This window comes from Bombina bombina, chromosome 1, assembly GCF_027579735.1.
Source record: "Bombina bombina isolate aBomBom1 chromosome 1, aBomBom1.pri, whole genome shotgun sequence".
NCBI classification, from domain to species: domain Eukaryota; kingdom Metazoa; phylum Chordata; class Amphibia; order Anura; family Bombinatoridae; genus Bombina; species Bombina bombina.
Window position 1 is genome coordinate 1,134,542,374 of NC_069499.1, and position 20,654 is coordinate 1,134,563,027.

Below are 20,654 nucleotides of genomic sequence, written 5' to 3' on the forward strand. Positions count from 1 at the left end.
AGATTGACTTTTATTTAAAGTAGCATCAATACAGTTAGTACATAAATTTCTATTGGGCTCCACTTTGGCTTTAGCACATATAGCACAGATATCTTCCTCTGAATCAGACATGTTTAACACACTAACAAATAAACTAGCAACTTGGAAATACTTTTCAAGTAATTTACTATAATATGAAAACGTACTGTGCCTATAAGAAGCACAGAAAAGTTATGACAGTTGAAAATTAATAAACTGAAAAGTTATAGCATCAAATCTTTGTAAAAATAACTAACCCTGATAGCAGAAAAAAAAAAAAAAAAATACAGAAATAAACATTTTTTTTATCACAGTCAACTACAATCTCACAGCTCTGCTGTGAGTGATTACCTCCCTCAAAACAAGTTTTGAAGACCCCTGAGTTCTGTAGAGATGAACCGGATCATGCAGGGAAGACAATAAACTTGTGACTGAATTTTTTGATGCGTAGCAAAAGCACCAAAAAAGGTCCCTCCCCCTCACACATAACAGTGAGAGAGATCAGTAAACTGTCATAAATTAAATAAAACGACTGCCAAGTGGAAAAAAATAGTGCCCAAAACATTTTTTCACCCAGTACCTCAGAAAATTAAACGATTTTACATGCCAGCAAAAAACGTTTAACATTAATAAATTGAGTGTTATTAAAAAGCCTGTTGCTAGTCCCTGCAAATTAGGCTAAAGTTTTATGCATACAGTATAATTCCAGTGAAGTGCCATTCCCCAGAATACTGAAGTGTAAAATATACATACATGACAGCCTGATACCAGTTGCTGCTACTGCATTTAAGGCTGAGTTTACATTATATCGGTATGGCAGAATTTTCTCATCAATTCCATTGTCAGAAAATAATAAGCTGCTACATACCTCTTTGCAGATTAATCTGCCCGCTGTCCCCTGATCTGAAGTTTACCTCTCCTCAGATGGCCGAGAAACAGCAATATGATCTTAACTACTCCGGCTAAAATCATAGAAAAACTCAGGTAGATTCTTCTTCAAATTCTACCAGAGAAGGAATAACACACTCCGGTGCTATTATAAAATAACAAACTTTTGATTGAAGGTATGAAACTAAGTATAATCACCACAGTCCTCTCACACATCCTATCTATTCGTTGGGTGCAAGAGAATGACTGGTAATGGCAGTTAGGGGAGGAGCTATATAGCAGCTCTGCTGGGTGAATCCTCTTGCACTTCCTGTTGGGGAGGAGTTAATATCCCATAAGTAATGGATGATCCGTGGACTGGATACACTTAACAAGAGAAAAACAGGTACAGAAAGGTAGATTTATGCGTGATATTTGTGAATTGATGAATGAAACTTATGTTTATTTTTTATTATCGTACAAATAGCGTTAAGTACTGGTGTCAACTTTACCTTACCTTTAATGAATTTGTGGTCTCTCTATGCCATTGGAAAGAAATGTGTTTTTATTGGCGTGTTTGCAGTTTGTGTCAGAGTATGTATAAGAAGGTATTGTGCATTTATTGAGTTGATAGCATATTTATCTGTGTATCTGTATGTGCACCTGTCTATGTGTAAGTATTAGTGTGTCTTGTGATTCAGTGGCAGGTGTGCTTGACAGTTTACAAGTATATCAGTTTATGTGTACAAGTCTGTGTATTAATCCAGTTTATACCCATATAAGTACTACAGTGTTTATGTGTACAGCAAATTTATAAATGTTCAATTTATATTTGATTATGTAGGTTCCCACAAGATACTAGAATTGCAAGTCAAAATGGTATCCCTTGACTAGATCCACTAATAGCTAAAGCTCTGTAGAGATAAATGATATCATCTTATGGAGTACATTTATAAAGGTATAATGCATGTCTGTCAATCTTAGTGAATCTGTGCTGTAGAATATTGTAGGGACACAATGAAGTAACTCAAGAAATTTTCTCAATGAAAAGTTATTTTAAATCATTGCAAAATGTTGTGTGTTTTAAATCTGGCTCTTGTGTCTGTCTACAAAGTACTTTTTTTTACTTTATGCCATAGGGCAGTAAAACCAATTAAAATGCTTATTGCATATGCCATTGAAAAATACCCATGTCTGATGCCAAGAAGAAGCCGCAGTGTACTTGTATAGTGTAAAGTGTTACTGTAACCATACTGCTTGCTACAAGTGTGGCCGCACTTATACATTGGTACTTATTTTTCAGCTTGTTCTAAGGCTTAGCTGCACACCGTTATTAATAAATAGGGCAGCCTTTATATTGGCTGTACCCCTTGATGACATATATGTAAAATAAAAAGTGCATGTGTGCCCATCTGACTATAGACAACAAGAGGGGATTAGCATATAATAGAACGAGTCAGGAGACATGGACTGAGCAGCACTAGTTCAGAACATAGGTTAGGTGTTGTTAAAGAAAATATATAGTGTCATTTATTAATTCAAAGGGACAGTAAACAGCTTGTAATTACAAGACATTTATGTTGTTATAGATTAACGGCCAAGTCTTAAAGTTTTTAAAACACTTTAACATCCTTTTTACTGCAATTATTTTTCCATAGCCAAACTCCACCCACCATTTGCCTTATTTGGTGGAGACAATCTGGGCTTAAAGGGACACTGAACCCAATTTTTTTCTTTTGCAATTTAGATAGAGCATGAAATTTTAAGCCATTTTCTAATTTACTCCTAATATAATTTTTTCTTTGTTCTCTTGCTATCTTTATTTTAAAAAGAAGGCATCTAAGCTAAGGAGCCAGACAATTTTTGGTTCAGTCCTTGGACAGCACTTTTTTATTGGTGGGTGAATTTATCCACCAATCAGCAAGAACAACCCAGGTTGTTCACCAAAAATGGGCCGTCATCTAAACTTACATTCTTGCTTTTCAAATAATGATACCAAGAGAATGAAGAAAATGTGATAATAGGAGTAAATTAGAAAGTTGCTTAAAATTGCATGCTCTATCTGAATCACGAAAGAAAAAATGTAGGTTCAGTGTCCCTTTAAGTCCACAGATAACAAGGCTAGTCCGGATATAATGTCAGCATAGAATACATTGTTTTGTAGTTGTATAGCAGAATTAGCCTTGAGACGTCAGCAGGGTTCTGGGAATTAGAAATTGCTCAATTTTCAGAGATAAATTACATGAAAAGGGGCAAAATAAATAAAGTAAACATCACTAAACCTAAAAATCTCGAGGTGTTTACTGTCCCTTAAAGGTCACTGCTGGAAGCTGTCGTGAGCTTTCACATCTACAAATAATAAAAACAAACACGTCAAGAACACAGATTTATTGTTTTTTTAATATATATTTACAACATATATTTTCTCTGTCTCATTTGCTGCGCCAGGACATCACCATAGAGACTCTCATTGGGGAGCAGAACACAGTGCATACACCCTCCCAATAACCTTCTGTAATCAGTAAGGGGGTATATATGTGGCATATGATAAGCTAAACTGATAACTTGGTGCTAAAGAATAAGCACACTACACTTTCAATGCAATGGGAAAATAGACTTATAAAAATATATTTTAAAAAAATACAGTTATACATATATATGCATATAAACGCGCACACACAAACATACATACTTATATTCGTATGTATATATGTATGTGTATAACAGTGCATATTCGTGGATCAAAATAGAATTATATTCTATGGTTTCAGAGCTTGGGTAAAAGGACATAAATAGAGCCATGTGTTAAAACGTTACTTGTGCGTCTCGTTTGTTTTTGTTTGGAACCAGGACAGCAGTGTTTGAATTGATTGGTTTAAGTTCAATCCCTTACATATTTTGTTAATAATGACTACAAACATCACTCACAGCAAAATGAAACCGAGGCAGGGATGGATTTACATATCCGTTCTAAAACTATTTTTGCACATATTCCCAGGCCTCTGCCAGCAGAGTGAGGGATATAAAATCGATATAAAATAAATTTCAGCCAAACACAACTTTTTTTTCTGTAGTTCTATACAGATAGGATGGTAAACAAATCTGTAAGCAAATGCTTTAGAAAGGTCATTACCAGAGACCTTTGTCTCTGTAGCAGGTAACTGGCTGCCCTTAAAAAACATTATGGATAGATCATTTTTACCATATTTTAGCAAGTGGTTTAGCCTACCATAGCTGCCACAGATCAAAATGTACACATAACTTCTCCACGGTTTGTGGAGCCATTTGCTTATCTTGTAACTTATATTTTGTGATTGAAAAATCTATGCTGCCTAATCATTTGCTGCCCTCCAAAGGAGTTCTCATGTTTACTGTCATCTATGATCAAGTCAACCTAAATTAAAGGAGCATGAGGCTTTGAATTCAGGGATTAGTTGGTCTGTCTTGGACACAGAAATGTACATGCAGTGCAATATTATATCCTCTCTTGAGTTCAGATCAAATTCCAAATCTCTTGCTGGCTAAGCTGTCCAGTCGGCATGTGCCTGAAGTTAGCTTTGAGGTTTTTTGGTTTGTGTAGTGTTTTGAAAGGAGACTACACCTCTTTCTACCACCCGCTGCAGACCAAGCCGCCTCAGTTGTTCTACCAGGTTAAGGCTGAAGATGCTCCTCTGGCTGTGAACAGGGTCTGAGCTCTCTTTCACAGGAGCACTGTCTACTATGGCCTTGCCAAAACCCAAGTTCATAAAAGTTCTGCCCCAACCAAAGGAAAAAAGAGGTGGCCTGGCATTTGGAATTGATGTCTTTAACTCACTCTTATCCTCATCTGTAGAGTTTTTGTCATTGGTGCCTGTAGTGGCAGATATTCCATGTTCCTTCAATAAGCTGACTAGACTAAATGGAGTGTTGCGTCCGGAGTTAGGTTGGTCATGGTTTGAAGGGACCAGGGTCTCACGAGGCTGTCGCTGGGGTTCCAGGCTAACTGAGCTCAGGCTCTCGAAGCTTCCACAAGAGGGAAGAACTGTATTATGAAGACTATGGAGAGAAGAAATGCAAAACATATTATAGCACAGCAAGCAGAAAACCAAGCTCTCCTTATCCTTTTCACCATAACCTCATTTTATGTTATATACAACTGGTTATAAGCTTTCATACAATTCAACGTCTCTGCATTAATTTAGTTTAAAATTGTAGTCCACTACTTGTTTAGTATGTACCCATGTTTAGTATTTGAAATAACAGCAACTAATATGGTAACAACTTGAATATACAGATTACCCTATCTACACAACACAGGCTTAGCATTCTGTCACTGGTCTTTGTTGCCTTCAATTAGCCCACAGGTATAATATAATTTTGAAACAGAGGTGGATACCAAATGCCCACTACTCCAGATTGCTGCTTCCTTTGTATCAATACAAATTCCCTCCCCTTCACATGACTATTACATGAATAATCTCACTTTGTATAGAAGTTGACTGTGACCAGCTAAAGAATGCCAAGTTGTTTACTTGATACTATATATAAATAAAACCCAATTTGCTGTGGTTCAGCCGGTTAGCACATGCAAGAAAAGCCAAAGAAAGGGTTAGATGTTATAAAGGGAAAGTCTTTTATGTTGCTAAATATCAGGGCAGAATTGAGTCACAAAGCTGAGGAACAGCTGGACAAATAAAATGGGAATGGCAGTGACATAAATAGCAGGTGCACTAACTGAGTAATAGATATCTACCATGAAAAGATAGGCCTGAAAACAAAGCTATACACACCATGCTTACCATGATCTGGGTAGTGCTTGCCTCATATTGGTGCACATAAGAGAGCAGGAATTTAATAAGCACTCAGGGCATGGTATATAAATTCATAACTACACATCATGATGTGGCAACACTTGGTGCAATTTACATTTTGTAATTAGCCTTGTGAGAGAATTCGGCCCTGATTATTTGAAAGGAAATTCTGCAGTAACCTGGTGTAGGACAACTCAGTGACCAATGATAACAACTGACCTAAAAAAGAAGAGTTTTATGTTTAAATTCTTTCTTTCATGTTTAAATTCTTTCTTTCTTTTATGTTTAAATCCTTAGGGAGAAAAACTTTGTCACTTTAGTGTCTGTGATTAACCACAACTATTAAAACCTAACCATGATCCTGCAGCTTAGTTGGCTGCTTATTTAGAGGGATACAACCTATCAGTAGTAGTTTAGTACTAGATATTGAAATCACAAGGTATAGTCAGTGAGACGTCCCATACAAAGTAAAAGAAATACACCAGCTAGTGATGCACAACATATACTGTGCCTGTATAGGAGACAGCTCAGTTTTCCAGGACAAGATTATATACAAAACTATGTCACTTAAAAGAAATGTGGATTTTATATAACAATAGAAGCTTTACCATTTAAAAGGTAAATTGGAGGAGCTATTTTCTAATTAGCTGCTAAATTTTAAAGACAGCTTGGATCAAAGCATTTGAAGGGACATTACAGTTATGCATAGACCCTGCAGTTCAAAAGATCTGCATACAACATATAGGTCTTAAAAGCAGTTAAACACTCATGTTGTTAGCAAAATATGTGGTCAAGGGGCAGAGAATTGTTAAATTACAAGAAATTGGCAAATAAGTAAATGAAAACACATTGTAAATATGTTTTACTAAATGTAATGAAATAGCTAATGTGAAATTAAATGTTGAGTTTAATTTCCTTTCAGAAATCATATCCATTTCAAACCAAAACATTATTAGGGATTAGTAGACTAACGACCGCACACAGTTCATGCACCTATGCGCCTATACCAATTGGTCTCTGAGCTGTCCTTTAAAACAGACCAAGGTCACTGCAGACCAAGCTACCTGAAGGTATCGCTGGGGTATCCTACAGTGGGTTCGGAAACCTCTCAGAAAGTCAAGCATTGGAGGAGGCGCTTCCACCAGGAACTGCTGTGCCTGGAACCAGGAGGATGGAAATGGATCATGTGAATGAGACAAGCATGAGGATGAGGAGGTGGTAGAGGGAAGTAAGCAGCAGAACCCTCTCACCATCAGAGCAAGGCAAATGTTTACCCAATGCAAGGATGTATACAAATCAACAAATAACCAGTTTGGGAATGTGCAGTGTTTATGCATAATACATTCATAAAAAATGGGCTCTTTCTCTCAAATTGAAAATAAATAAACAACAAAAAACGTAGACTTAAAAAAAAAACAAACAAAAAAAACATTGAAAATATATATAAAGGAAGAGCATGACAATGGAGCAATTGCTTAGGATAAGGGGTACAAATAATTTTATAAAAATTGTAGCTTTATTTTCTTGCTGTCCACCCTTTCTTTTAGAAAACCAAGGAACTGAATTGTGTGAGCCCTCTCTGGGGGTGACAAACAGCATTTTACCAATGTCATCATGTTGAACAAATGTTTTAGTCTATCAGCAGTTTATCTGTGGGCTGATATTCCTTCTTGGGAGAACTAATTATACCTATATGATGGTTCTATATTAAGTGCACTTTTATTAGGGAGTTTGGTGTTTGGAGAATGGTTAGCTCTCATTTAGAAAATCTCTAGGATAAATCTAGAATTAAATATGGGAGTATATTCTAAGCCTGTAAAGAAGCTTATCAAAGAAGCTTATCAAAGAATTGACCCCATTGATTGCTATCCTCCTTTTAAACAAACACTATGTAACATAGCAAATACTGCTAGAGCAGTCCAGTCCTGCTGTACGAGACTCAACTTGTCCTCCATACCCGAATTATTCTCTTACTGTATCTAATGAGAATTATTTAACTGATGCTGTACCTGTTAGTGTTTATTACTTTACTCATTCCCTGGACACTTATGGTTTTGAACCTAGTTGAAAGCAAGAGATTGATTTGTGAGGCCCCCATCCTTGCCTTTTCTCTTCCTCTCTCTTTTGCATCTGGTTTTATTGTTTTTGCCACTTTGTACTTATTTGTAATGTAGATTGATGGGTGTGTAGTGTGCAAACAAAACTGCATTATACCAATAGATAATACTTTGGTGTAAAGAATACTATGCATTTTATACAATTACAATAAATAACTTCAGACATCACAGCAAGGGTGTTAGCACGTGTGAGGAAGCAGCAGGGGCAAAGCTTATAGCACAGATAACAACATCACATTTTCAAAGATGTGGCAGGTGCAATCTGTGATTTAATAAAGCTTTGGAAAGTGTTTGTGAAAACTCTGGGCAGAATTGGAATAATTTAGTTACTGTGACAACAAATATTGTATCACTGGGTCATTTAACATGTAGGATACAAGAAGTATTAACTCAGAAATAGTATATATATATATAAAACCAATTTCATTGATTAAATGTTTACAATTTCATACAGATTGTTTGGGATCTGGGTCAGAAACCTCCCACTCACCTGGAAGTGACCATTGTAATGTCTTGGAGAGGGTGCGACATGCGACATGTGGTTATGGTGTACGTAGACGGGGTCTGGGGGAGGTTGTTAACTGAACTGAACACTGGAATGGACAACGAGGTCATGGGTTAAACACAAGGAAGACACAACAAGAACATATGGCATGGGTTACAACACTTATGGAAAAATTATGACTCTTATTAACTAGCTGACAACAGACAAGATGCAAATCAGGATGACAATGAGACACTTCTGAAGACTGATAAGAATGATTTGTGGAAACAAGTGTAAGTGATACATTTTGTAAGTGGATCCAAATAGGGTTTGTAATCTTGAAGTTTATCAGCAAAAGAAAAGAAGAAGAATCCATTTGGATGAGTTTCAGTTACAGAAAAAAGGGATACGGTGGTGTGAATTTTGTGGAAGAGGTAAATAGTTGAGAAGAAATGAAGGAAAACTTTATCTGCAAAAGTGGATAAACCTTTGTGTTATCAGATAGGACACTTACTGTTATGTTTAGCTCTACTTTTGGTTGGAGTGGATGTGGCCAAAGCTTGAAAGGAAACAGGGTCTACTTCATCCTCCTCGAAGTCATTGAGGTTGTAAACATCTTCCAAGTCAATATCTAGTTCCTGGAAGTCTTTGGTGAGAACGCCTGGCCGGGGGTCTAGAATTCCCCCAAGGTTGGGCTTTGCTAGCTGCTGCCAGTGCAGGAGAGTGGCTGAACCTAACATTTGAAAGGTATCAAGGTCATTGTAATTAAACATACAAACCCTGCTATTTATTAACGACTATAAAGTAACAAGTTACACATTGCACTCATTGTGGAGAGCTACATGATACAGAAGAAATAAAATATATAATAAGAGGGTGTACAATGCAACTTTAAGGTGGAAACAAGGAGGCAAAGTCAGTACTGTCTACCTTTGTTGCAACAGGAAACAGAATTTTAGAAAAGCTTGAAGAATTGGCAAGCTGTCTTTTTTTGTTGTTTTTTTATTAAAAAAATAGTGAAGGGAAAAAATTTAAAATGAAGACTGCTGTGAACATTATTTACTTAACCATTATGAAGTTAAACAAAACTTTGTTAAACTAGCTGCATAGTATTAATTTATTAGAAGTTGTTAACTTAGGTTTATTCTTGCTGTTAAAAAAATCTGGTTTGGCTCATTGAAACCATCACCCATAATAAACATTTAAACACCTAAGTATTACAGATAGATAATCAGTTCTGCCTTGTCTGCACGTCCCAGCCATTTTGAAATGGACATTTTCCTGAAACAAATGGGTTGAGGTTTGATGCGCAAAAAGAGCTACTTTATTCTAGAACAATAAATCTTAACAAGAGATTTAACATACAGTATGCAGCTGGTATACCAAGTCACTGCAAAAACATAAAGAAAGACCTAATTATTACAGTGTCTTTTAATACTTGTGTAGACTCCACATGAATATATTACATAGCCATGCAATAGTAATCAATTTACTCTATAATAAAAGTCCTGTAGCTCACCATCCAGAGGTTTGGACTATTCTGCACTTCTCTGGCACAGTCGGACGTGACCCAATAATGCCAAGCTGGAACTACGCTGACACCTAGAGATACCAGAGTAATGGTTCCCGTTGACAACCACTCTCATAGGAGTGAGGCATCCACTGAGGTCTCCCTCATCTCTGATGAAGTTGAGTTGTCTCTCCTCAAACAAGGCTGTCAGGGGAATGAGAGTCTTGCTGGGAGCTGAGCCTCTGAAGAGCTGCAGCAAGGTCTTGACCACCTGGCGTGCCTGGAGTCCCTAACTTCTTCTCTCCAACACTAAAGAAAGAGAAAGAACAGACGTCGTATGGCATCATTTATATCTGCAATAATAAAGAACGGACATCTTCCTTTGACCAATGTGAACTACTAAAATAAATAGATAAAATTACTGGCTATCAGGTGCTGATGGAATCAGACAATTCTAAGTGCAATGGGAGCAGATATGAGGTAGAATGTAGCGTACGAGCTGTTATACCAAGCACAGTATGATGGATAGAGGCTAATGCAGATGGATACATAGATAGATAGATAGATAGATAGATAGATAGATAGATAGATAGATAGATAGATAGGATAGATAGCTGTGATTACTTTTAGCTGGGAAATAAGCAGAATATGATCACATTTTACTCAAGATGTTGGGTTCTTTACTGTAAGATTTGAAATGAGAACTCCCAAGAACACAGCATTTTATTCAGCTAATTTTCTGGTGCTACTTAGATAAATGATCAGACTACACATACATACTTAGTGCACTTCTACAGGACTCACAGCAGTGATTTAATTATAGTAGTAAATGAAGCAACATAAGCTAAAAGTAAATGTTAAGATTACATGGTCACACAATTGCTTTAACCATGTTAAACCCAAAGCAAGGCTTTAAACATATTGTTAAAGGGGCATTGTACACTAGATTTTTCTTTGCATAAATGTTTTGTAGATGATCCATTTATATAGCCCATCTGGGGGTGGTTTTATAAAAATGCATAGTTTTGCTTATTTTTTAGTAACATTGTGCTGATTTTCAGACTCCTAACCAAGCCCCACAGTGCCAGATGTATACACGCGTTTACAAACTCCTACAGGCTCCTGTTTATGTTAACTGTCTTTTAATATGCAGGGAAGGGGGAGGTGGGGAGTGTCTGCGTCTTTTGTTTACCCAGCCCCTTTCACTGGGTGCCCCAGACTACCTCATGAATAGTGCTAAACTGGGAGCTTCTAAGTAAGTTTTTAAAAGGTTTGATACTGGATTTTTATATCAGTATCTGTGCATCTTATTCTTTACAGTAGTGTCTACTACATGCAGTTATATGAAAATTGGTGTATAATGTTCCTTTAAATTTGCACAGTAAATATGCTTGCATGCCAGCCTTGGGCAGTATATAGCTGGTGACTGGTGGATATGTGAGTATGCTGCTTCAGATTGGCACAATGGCTGAATCCTGCTGAGAAGCCACAATGCATTTTTGTCTAATAAGAGCACTGTATTATAATATTTGAATGCCCCTTTAATGGAAGGTATTATATAGAAATTTAAGGAGAGTTATAGAAATAAATTGTAAAAAAACAGCAGACAATGATGGCTTTATTAATAGGAATTATCTGGAGGATTTTTAAGTACTAATATAATAATTATAGTGGATGTTTGTAGTTGAGTAAAGAGGATATAAAGTTTTGTATGGAGAGTTATTGGTTGGGATAGAAGGAGCCATAGAAAGGTATTTTTTTATAGAAGAATATATAGAAGCTAAAACAGCACATACGTTCCCCACACTTACATTGAATTCTCGCCTTCTGACTCAGGTAACAAAGTACTTTCCTCAGGCAATACCATGCTGGTGTCCTCAGCCTCACAAAAGCTCAATGGTGGAGTGCCCATACGGCTGGGGGCAGCAGATGGTCTCTGGGAGGGACCTCGTGATCCAGGAATGTTCTGAGGAGATGGGCAACGAGACCTGGCTCCTCACCCACTTGGTTTGCTGCTTTCACGGTCTCAAACACACGCTTGTAGCTCCTGGGTGTAGTGAGGCAAACAAAACATTAGAAAACATGGAAATGCAGGGCTCATTAATCAATCTTTATGTCTTTCTATGTCACCTATTGGTCCCAACCATCTTCTGTACAGAACAAAAACTGTTTACCCATTTAGCATAGTATATCTCACAGCTGCCATCACAGCACTCCTACTGCCAACCCGAGCAACATTTTTCATACTTGTACCCCACAATATTAAGCATATTTTAAAGTTCTATATTATGCATACACAAAATAGGTGATATTAATCACTTGTGTCTATTCAACATCAGCCACCAACAAATCTAAATTGTAAGGGACACGCTTTTCTGGATAAAATGCCATAATAAAAACGCCACCCTTTATCCTCTTTGCATAGCTATACACATTTAATCTGCATGGTTAGAAACTTACTTAAGTTCTGAAGATGCAACAGGATCTATCCCTTTTCTCATGGTCCCTTCAATCTCAGCAGCCAATGAATCCTACAGACATAAAACTGACCATTATTATCTGAGTAAAGCAAACCTTTGCCTTTTGTGAAAAGTGGCAAGAAGAAAAACAGACTGAGACTCCTTGTCCCAACCCCCCCCCCCCACCCACCCCAACCACCGCTTAGTGTGTATCTTGCAGGCCATTCTCACCAAGGGGAAGATATTAAGGGTGCTGTATCTGCTTATGGTGCTGTTGGGAAGGCTCCGGTTACGCATGTTCTTGAGTTCCTCCTGTGCCTCGTGCAACATATCCTGACACTCCCTGTGTTTCTCCTGTAAGTCTTCAAGCTGTCAGAGAGAAAACTAAATTACTTCTACTCTTGCAAAACAATTGTCAACTTAAAGGGATAGGAAAGTCAAAAATAAACTTGCATGAATCCGATAGAGCATGTAATTTTAAGACACTTTTAAATTAACTTCTATTTTCAAATGTGCTTCATTTTCTTTGTATCCCTTGTTGAAAAGAATATGCACATATCCTACACTAGTGGAAGCTAGCTGCTGATTGGTGCCTGCACATATTTGTCTCTTAGGATTGGCTAACATCGATGCCAGTAGTGCAATGCTGGTACTTTAGCAAAGGTTAACAAGAGAATGAAGCAAATTTGATAATAGAAGCAAAATGGAAAGTTGTTTAAAATTGTATGTTCTATCCAAATCAAGAAAGAAAATTTAGTTTTTTTCTGTCCCTTTGAGCACCAGGTGTTCTCCATAAGAGCACAGCTTCCTAAGGGTTTTAATGGCACTAAATTAAATTATGAAAAGAAAGTCTTCTAATTATTTTATTATTAAATCATCTCTTTCTTTATTGATTTTTCTCAGCATGTGTGAATTCATGTTAATGGACATATATGCTTGATTATATGCTACATAATGATCACAGTATAAATAATTAGATATAATTTAATTAAGGACAGATGTCAGGGACAAACCAAGAGGGCTGGAATATAGTTAGGGCCTACACAGTTTCCCTTGGGCTCTAGCCCCAGATTATTTTAGTGGTTTACACCTTCCTTAGTACAGACTCTAAATGTTATCTATATCATGATGAACATGTTGCACATAATAATGATGCTGATTATCATTATACTGATAATGAAAAGTTTGCACTCTATATTGTAACAAGTATCTACACTAGTAATGAAATGTACTGTGTGTAATGATGTTGAGTATCTATACACTGTTGATGACAAGAGAACTACAGATAATTTCTTATACCCAATTTAAATTTGGCTCAGTGAGATCTGTAGAGTTCTCTCGTGCTGTTCTGAATTTGCTTAAACTTAAAAGAAGCGTTTTGGTAAATACAAGTAATTGTCTAAAGACACAGATGACCTCTGATTATCAGTACAATGACATACAAAATTAAACGGCGTATGAAAGGAATTACACGCAAAAAAGTTAGATATTAAATTACACTGAATTATTTTGAATAGTTTATTTTTTAAATAACATAAGCAATTTAATAAAAAACATAAAGATGAAAAGAAAGGATAGGAAGGGCTAACCAAGCCAAGCTCTAATATCACTTGCTTCCCTGCTTAGTAGTAGCAGCCCACCATCCAGAAACTATAGGGTCAAGGCAGAGAAGGTGCGATTCTAGGAAACATTCTAGGAAATGGGCAGATTCCTCAAGCATTCAAACCACAACAGGCATTCCTAGGTGCTTAAAGTTGTCCTTACTATCTGCAAAAATCTTGAGCAAACCCGATCTGCCAATTTCTACCTAGAAACTCCTAACATAATCACCACCAGCACTTAATTAGTATTGTAGCTCTTAAAGGGACAGTACATTGTAAAATTGTTTTTCCATTAATGTATTTTAAATTACTTGTTATGCCAACTGCAGAGTATAAAATATTTGAGAAATTCCATTTTCATGCATATTTGTGTATATGAAGTAGCTGATTTTGTGCTTTGAAACCACAGCCTATTACAATGGGTTGAACTTAAAGGTGATATCAGATCTCATTATGTTCTAAGTTTGTGTACACAGACTTGCTTCCTTATCTTTTATTTGGCTGGAATACCAAAGCTCAATACATAGAGAGAACAATGGGAAATTATCATTTTATTACTTAACTATCCTGCATCCCACTGAGAGTTTAATCTCTTCTGCTGGCTGTGTATACTTAGGCTATTCAATAGCCTATACTCCAGTATTAATTTGTTCAGTGTAGGTGGCGATACCACAGGCTAAATCAGCTATTTCAAATGCTGAAATAGGAGTAAAGGAGCTACTTGTAACCAATTTAATACACTCTAGCAGGTTAAAAGGATCATTTTGAATAATTTAAAGGGGAGAAATTTTTTGGGTGAACTGTCCCTTTAAAGTGGATACAGCTCTATATATGTCATTAATCTATACGTCCAAATCATGAGACCATATAGTAATCAATGATGTTGCATAATCTTACGCAGTATCTAAAATGTAGGCAAAAATATATCCACTTCTTAAACAGCCCAATTACTCACATCAATACTGCCATCATCCCTGCCCACCAATGCGTTTCCTCACTAATCTGTGACTTTTTCCACCTTCTCGCCCTAACTATTTATGATGATGGGATGCTGCTATTAGGCAGGAAAGCAAGTGATTTCAGAGCTTGCCTTGGTTATCCCTTCCTATCCTTTCTTTTTTAGGTTTTTATTTAATTGTTTATGATATTTAATAAAATAAGTACATAACTGGAGTGTAATTTGATATATCTCACTTCATTGTTCTTTTTCTATATCAGTACAATGGGATTTCAAAGCTTTTACCTTTTTCAATTTATGTGGTAAACAAATACCATGGGGGGAATCTTGGTTCCATTATTTAGTAAATAGATACTAACCTCAGTCTTAATTTTTTGCTCCCGTTCTTTGGCAGCAGCCAGATGTTGCTGAAGTTCATCATTCTCTGCTGTACACTAAAGAAAATAAGAAATTATTGTTAGGTTGACATGTAGAGTAAAAAATGATACCACTTAAAGGGACATTTAACACTTTGAGATTGTTATTCTAGTAACTGAGCAGAAGAGCTAAAATATAATAACAGTATTTTAAACATAAGGTGACCTAGGCTACAACATAAGAGTGCTCATTACTTCAGGGAGACTTACACTTATAATATGTAACAAAAATAATAAAAAAATTGCATCTGCATAATATTCTCTGACTATATAATCAGGTCCAGCATTTATTTAGTGTTGAATGTCCCTTTTAATCTTGTCCCGTAGAGCTCAAAGGGGTAGCCCTTGTATTACTGACCTGCTATATTACAAAAGAGGGCAAAGCAACATAGATTAATGAAAAGTGCAGGGCACTGATACAACCCCTAGTCTGAAAAGCTTGTAATCTAAACTAAAGATGATGATAAACACTCACAATGCATTAGACATGGTATTTCAGTATAAGCTCCCTCTGATCTAAGAAAAGAGTGCAAATAAAATACATAAGTAAGGGGTTGTGTGACACAAAGCACTTACACTGCGACACTTCTGTTGCAGATGCACAATCTGAGCAAGGAGCTGGCTTATCTCCTCCTGCTGTCTTGCTGCGTCTTCTCCTTTCCGTGCGAGCTCTTCCGCCAACAGAACCGCCTGTCTGCTAGCCTCAGCTTTAAATTGATAACACAGCCATGTTACGGATGAAAAGATCAACAGATGACCTCATTATTTTAGCCAAAACTTTGTAATTTGAAACAAATCACAATTTTTTTATATTTTTTATTTTATTTCACGTTTACTTGTTTGTTTTTATACTCGCAGAGTTAACATAAAAGTGCAAAAAGATTGGTTAGAGCATTTTATTATTGCAGTCAGTGTAACATTTTATCAATAATTTTTAAAATAAGTATATGAAAACGTCTTTAAATACATATGTAAAATCTTGTTTAAAAGTAAATTATCATATTTAAAGTCTCACAAGTGGTACATACTATCAGAAATGGAGGTACCACTTCTAGTCCCTAAAGAAAGGTGGTGGTATAGGAGTACAGGTTATATATTACAGTAAGTAAAGGATTCAGAAAGATCTATTGATTGTAACTCTTGTGGCCTAATAAGATTGTTTCTTACTGATCTATTATTTTGCTATTATGATGCTGGGTTATAGAATAAAGATCTAATCTAGCTGGAATGATATAAAAGTATTGCAGGAACTCACAGAATTGCTCCACACAGTCCAACATCAGCGACCCTTCTTGGTCTTCGTACTGACTGGTCTCATTGAGAAGATCGTTGGCCTAAGAATAAAGAAGTGTGAATCATATTTATGTATTTATATATATATATGTTAAATTATGACACAGCTCATTTTCTTTTGCATTTTATTTGCATAATCCAATTACATAATCCAACGTTTCGGCCTTCACTTAGACCTTGACAAAGGCCTAAGTTAAGGCCGAAACGTTATATATATATATATATATATATATATATACACACACACATACATACATACATACATACATACACACACACACACACACAAGTATATATATTGACATGCTTCTATCCAGGTCCTCACCTCATGTCTCATCTTCTGGTTCTCATCTTCCAGAGACTTGAGCTTCTGCTGTAGAGTGTCCAACTGAATGTTGTGCTGGAGGCTTAAGGATGACTGGTTCCTGCGCAGCCTATGACAGAACAGACATAATGAAAATAAGTAATCACCAGTAATCAAATTGTGGAGCAGACAGACTGTAGTGTAAGTACACCAGATCTACACGCATGTTATGTCCCAAACTCTGGGCTAAATAAATTAAAGCTTATTATTTATTTCATTTTAAATAGTTGGGCATTAGGTCCCTTGTGGAATTTATAATTATTAAAAGCAGAGTCAAAAGTGAATCCATATCACATTTAATTGACAATTATACTGTACTCGGATCCCTTTGTTTCTCATTATCTTGTATTGTTCCACAGCACAGTATGTAAGAATATACATTTAAATAGATACAATTTAAATTCCTATTTATTGTTATGTAAAACAAGTCTCTCAGTGATTGAGCCGAACAATGTGTTCCCTGAGTGTGTCTCAAGTTTCCTCACAAGTCTAAGCAGAACGAAACAAAACTCCCTCACTATTTAGCCCCCCCCCAAAAAAAATAAACTCCTGTTTCAGCGTCACTATTACAAACATGATGATATTGGTACAAGAAAATAACAAGAATTGTAATCATAAACAAATAAATGAATGTAAAAATAGGCACCACAAAAAGCTTTATGCCAAACAAACTTTACTTCATGAGCTTCCTCATCAACTGAACCTGCAACTGGCCTTAACCTTTTGAATCTTGGAGCAGAAGCAAGTTGCAAGAAGAGCTTATTGCATTATTCTTGTCAATTATATTGAGTCAGGCTGGATATTAATTGATTAATTTATTTTTTACTGAAGGGTAAACACTTTGAATGGTACAGTACAAGACAGTAAACCCTGACTGCATTAAGAAAATCTTATAAAGGAAATCTCAAACAAGTTACAAAAGTAATAAATTCCATTGGGCATGAGATAGTAAAGGTAGACTGACACATCAAACTACTTGGTTTTATTTTGAAGCTGGTCTGGCTTGGGATGTGAACCTGCATTTTTATCCTCCTTGAGAACCACAGTTGGAAATGGATCAAGAACCCCATAGGTTCTACAGAACTAACAGCAAGGTTCAGGTAAATCAGTTTTCACCTAGATATTCACCCCAAATGCAATTTAATTTGAAGTGGGGGCATCATGGGATCAGTTCTAAACCTATTTGATATAGTACCTGAGAGATGGCAGCCATTTTTTTGTATGTAAGAAGATCAAGGAGCCAGTTATGACTGAAGATGCAACTCAGGTAGAGCTAAAGGGTATATCACAATGAGATACTTACGGGGTGGCAGTCGCAGACACATGCTCGCTCTCCGTGGTGTTGGTATACAGGTGCAGCAGGTCCTCCCGCATTGAAACTTCATGGCGAAGCTGGCAGATCTACAGACACACAGCGATTACAACCAGACCAACAACTACATGAAACCTCCCAAATGCACATTATTTTTAAGTAAGGGTGCTAAAAACTCAATGTAGAAGTTTTCAAATCCCAACATTGTTTTATGCTGCATGTTAAAGAACTTGATTTTAGACATGACCATGCCCCTTTAAATGACATCACAAAGATAAGACAGGCTATTCTGAGATTACCAAGGTTTAGCTATTGATCTGCTCATATCTTCTGTTTACCTCCTCTTTAGAAGCTTCATGTTGTTCCTCCAGAAACTCATTCCTCTGCGTCAGCTCACGGTTCTGCTTCAGCAGAGACTGCCCAATACGAGCTGCCAACTCAAGATCCCGCTCTTTCTGAAAATGACAGAAAAAAAAAGAATACATTTATATATGAGCAGATTTAGACCCTTAAAATTACTCATTGTGTTATTTAAATGCTGCACTGAATTAAAGTACTAATATAAATACATTTAAAGGGACGATTTTCCATATGCATCAGATATTAATCACTGCATTGCAGTATGTCTGCATACAAAATAAATGTCTAAAAACATTTAATACTGTGATTTTGCTAGCAAAATGTGCATTATTTTGCAGTCCATGGACACACCTCTTTTAAAGCCTATTAATTGTTGTTTGTATTATTTCCTTCTATGTGGCAATAAGGGGAAGATATAAGTAAACTCCAGCACATATCAAGCAACCACTGTGCAGCATGTACAGTTGATATAAAATGTCTACACACCCTTATGAAATTGCAGGGGTTTTTAATGTAAAAACAGAAATAACAACAATGCAAATGTCAGACTTTTTCCATCTGTAATGTAATCGTCCAATAAACAAAAATCCAGAGAAAAAACAAATTATGCTTACCTAATAATTTAATTTCCATCTGTGGGAGGAGAGTCCACTGCTTCATTCATTACTTGTGGGAATTAAGAACCTGGCCACCAGGAGGAGGCAAAGACACCCCAGCCAAAGGCTTAAATACCTCCCCCACTCCCCTCATCCCCCAGTCATTCTACCGAGGGAACAAGGAACAGTAGGAGAAATATCAGGGTATAAATGGTGCCAGAAGAATAAATTAAATTTAGGTCCGCCCACCGTAGAACGGGCCGGAGCAGTGGACTCTCCTCCCACAGATGGAAATGAAATTATCAGGTAAGGATAATTTATGTTTTCCATCTTAATGGGAGGAGAGTCCACTGCTTCATTCATTACTTGTGGGAACAAATACCCAAGCTCTAGAGGACACTGAATGAAAATAAACGGGAGAGAGAAAGGAGGCCGGCCCTAAACTGAGGGCACAACAGCCTGCAGAATCTTTCTCTCAAAAGCTGCTTCCGCCGAAGCAAAAACATCAAATTTGTAAAATTTTGCAAAAGCATGTAAAGAAGACCAAGTGGCCACCTTACAAATCTACTCCATAGAGGCCTCGTTCTTAAAGGCCCAAGAAGCGGTAAGGAGGCTCACATTGCAATGCTGCTAACTCTGAGACTCTGTGAGCCGATGCAATAGCCAACAGGAATAGAACCTTCCAAGAAAGAATTTTAATGTCAAGATAATGCATTGGCTCAAACGGAGCCCTCTGCAAAATCTTAAAGGGATAGTAAACCCCACAATTTTCGTTTATAATTCAGATAGAATATATAATTTTAAACAACTTTCCAATTTTATTCAATTATCAAATTTTCTTCATTCTCTTGTTATCCATTGCTGAAGGACAGCATTGCACTACTGACAGGAAGCTGAAAATATCTATTTAGCCAATCACAAGAGACAAATGTGTGCAGGCACCAATTAGCAGCGGCTCCCAATAGTGTATGATATGTGCGTATTCATTTTTTAACAAGGGATACTAAGAGAACAAAGCACATTTGAAAATAGAAGTGAATTTAAAAGTGTCTTAAAATGACATGCTCTATCTGAATCATGCAAGTATAATTTTTACTTCCCTATCCCTTAAAGGACTAAGTTTAAGCTCCAAGGAGGAGCAGAATTTCTATAGACAGGCCTGATCCTAGACAGAGCCTGAACAAAGGACTGAATGTCAGGAAGCTCTGCTAGCTTCTTGTGTAACAGTACAGACAAAGCCAAAATCTGTCCCTTTAAGGAACTGACGGCAAGACCTTTATCCTGGAGAAAGGCCAGAATCCTGCATACCTTAACCTTATGCCAGGGATATCCACGTTACTCACACCAGGACAAGTAGGTCCTCCACACCTTATGATAGATGCAACGAGTGACCGGTTTCATGGCCTGAATGAGAGTATAAATCACTCTCTCCGAAAATCCTCTCTTGGCTAAGACTAGGCGTTCAATTCCCATGCAGTCAGCCTCAGATAATCGAGATTTTGGTGTAGA

At 36.8% G+C, this 20,654-nt stretch overlaps 1 protein-coding gene across 1 annotated transcript in view; it reads right to left on the reverse strand.

The window, feature by feature from the left end:
- Positions 1-3,258: 3,258 nt before the first annotated feature.
- Positions 3,259-20,654, reverse strand: part of HAP1 (huntingtin associated protein 1) — a 311,504-nt gene continuing 294,108 nt past the window's right edge. The window contains 15 exon segments of the mRNA XM_053698816.1: positions 3,259-4,920; positions 8,283-8,385; positions 8,791-9,009; positions 9,796-9,988; positions 9,990-10,095; positions 11,598-11,779; positions 11,782-11,833; positions 12,247-12,317; positions 12,477-12,614; positions 15,164-15,238; positions 15,797-15,927; positions 16,476-16,554; positions 16,839-16,947; positions 18,181-18,278; positions 18,528-18,644. Coding sequence (XP_053554791.1) covers positions 4,437-4,920; positions 8,283-8,385; positions 8,791-9,009; positions 9,796-9,988; positions 9,990-10,095; positions 11,598-11,779; positions 11,782-11,833; positions 12,247-12,317; positions 12,477-12,614; positions 15,164-15,238; positions 15,797-15,927; positions 16,476-16,554; positions 16,839-16,947; positions 18,181-18,278; positions 18,528-18,644 — 2,157 coding nt within the window. The 3' untranslated portion in view covers positions 3,259-4,436.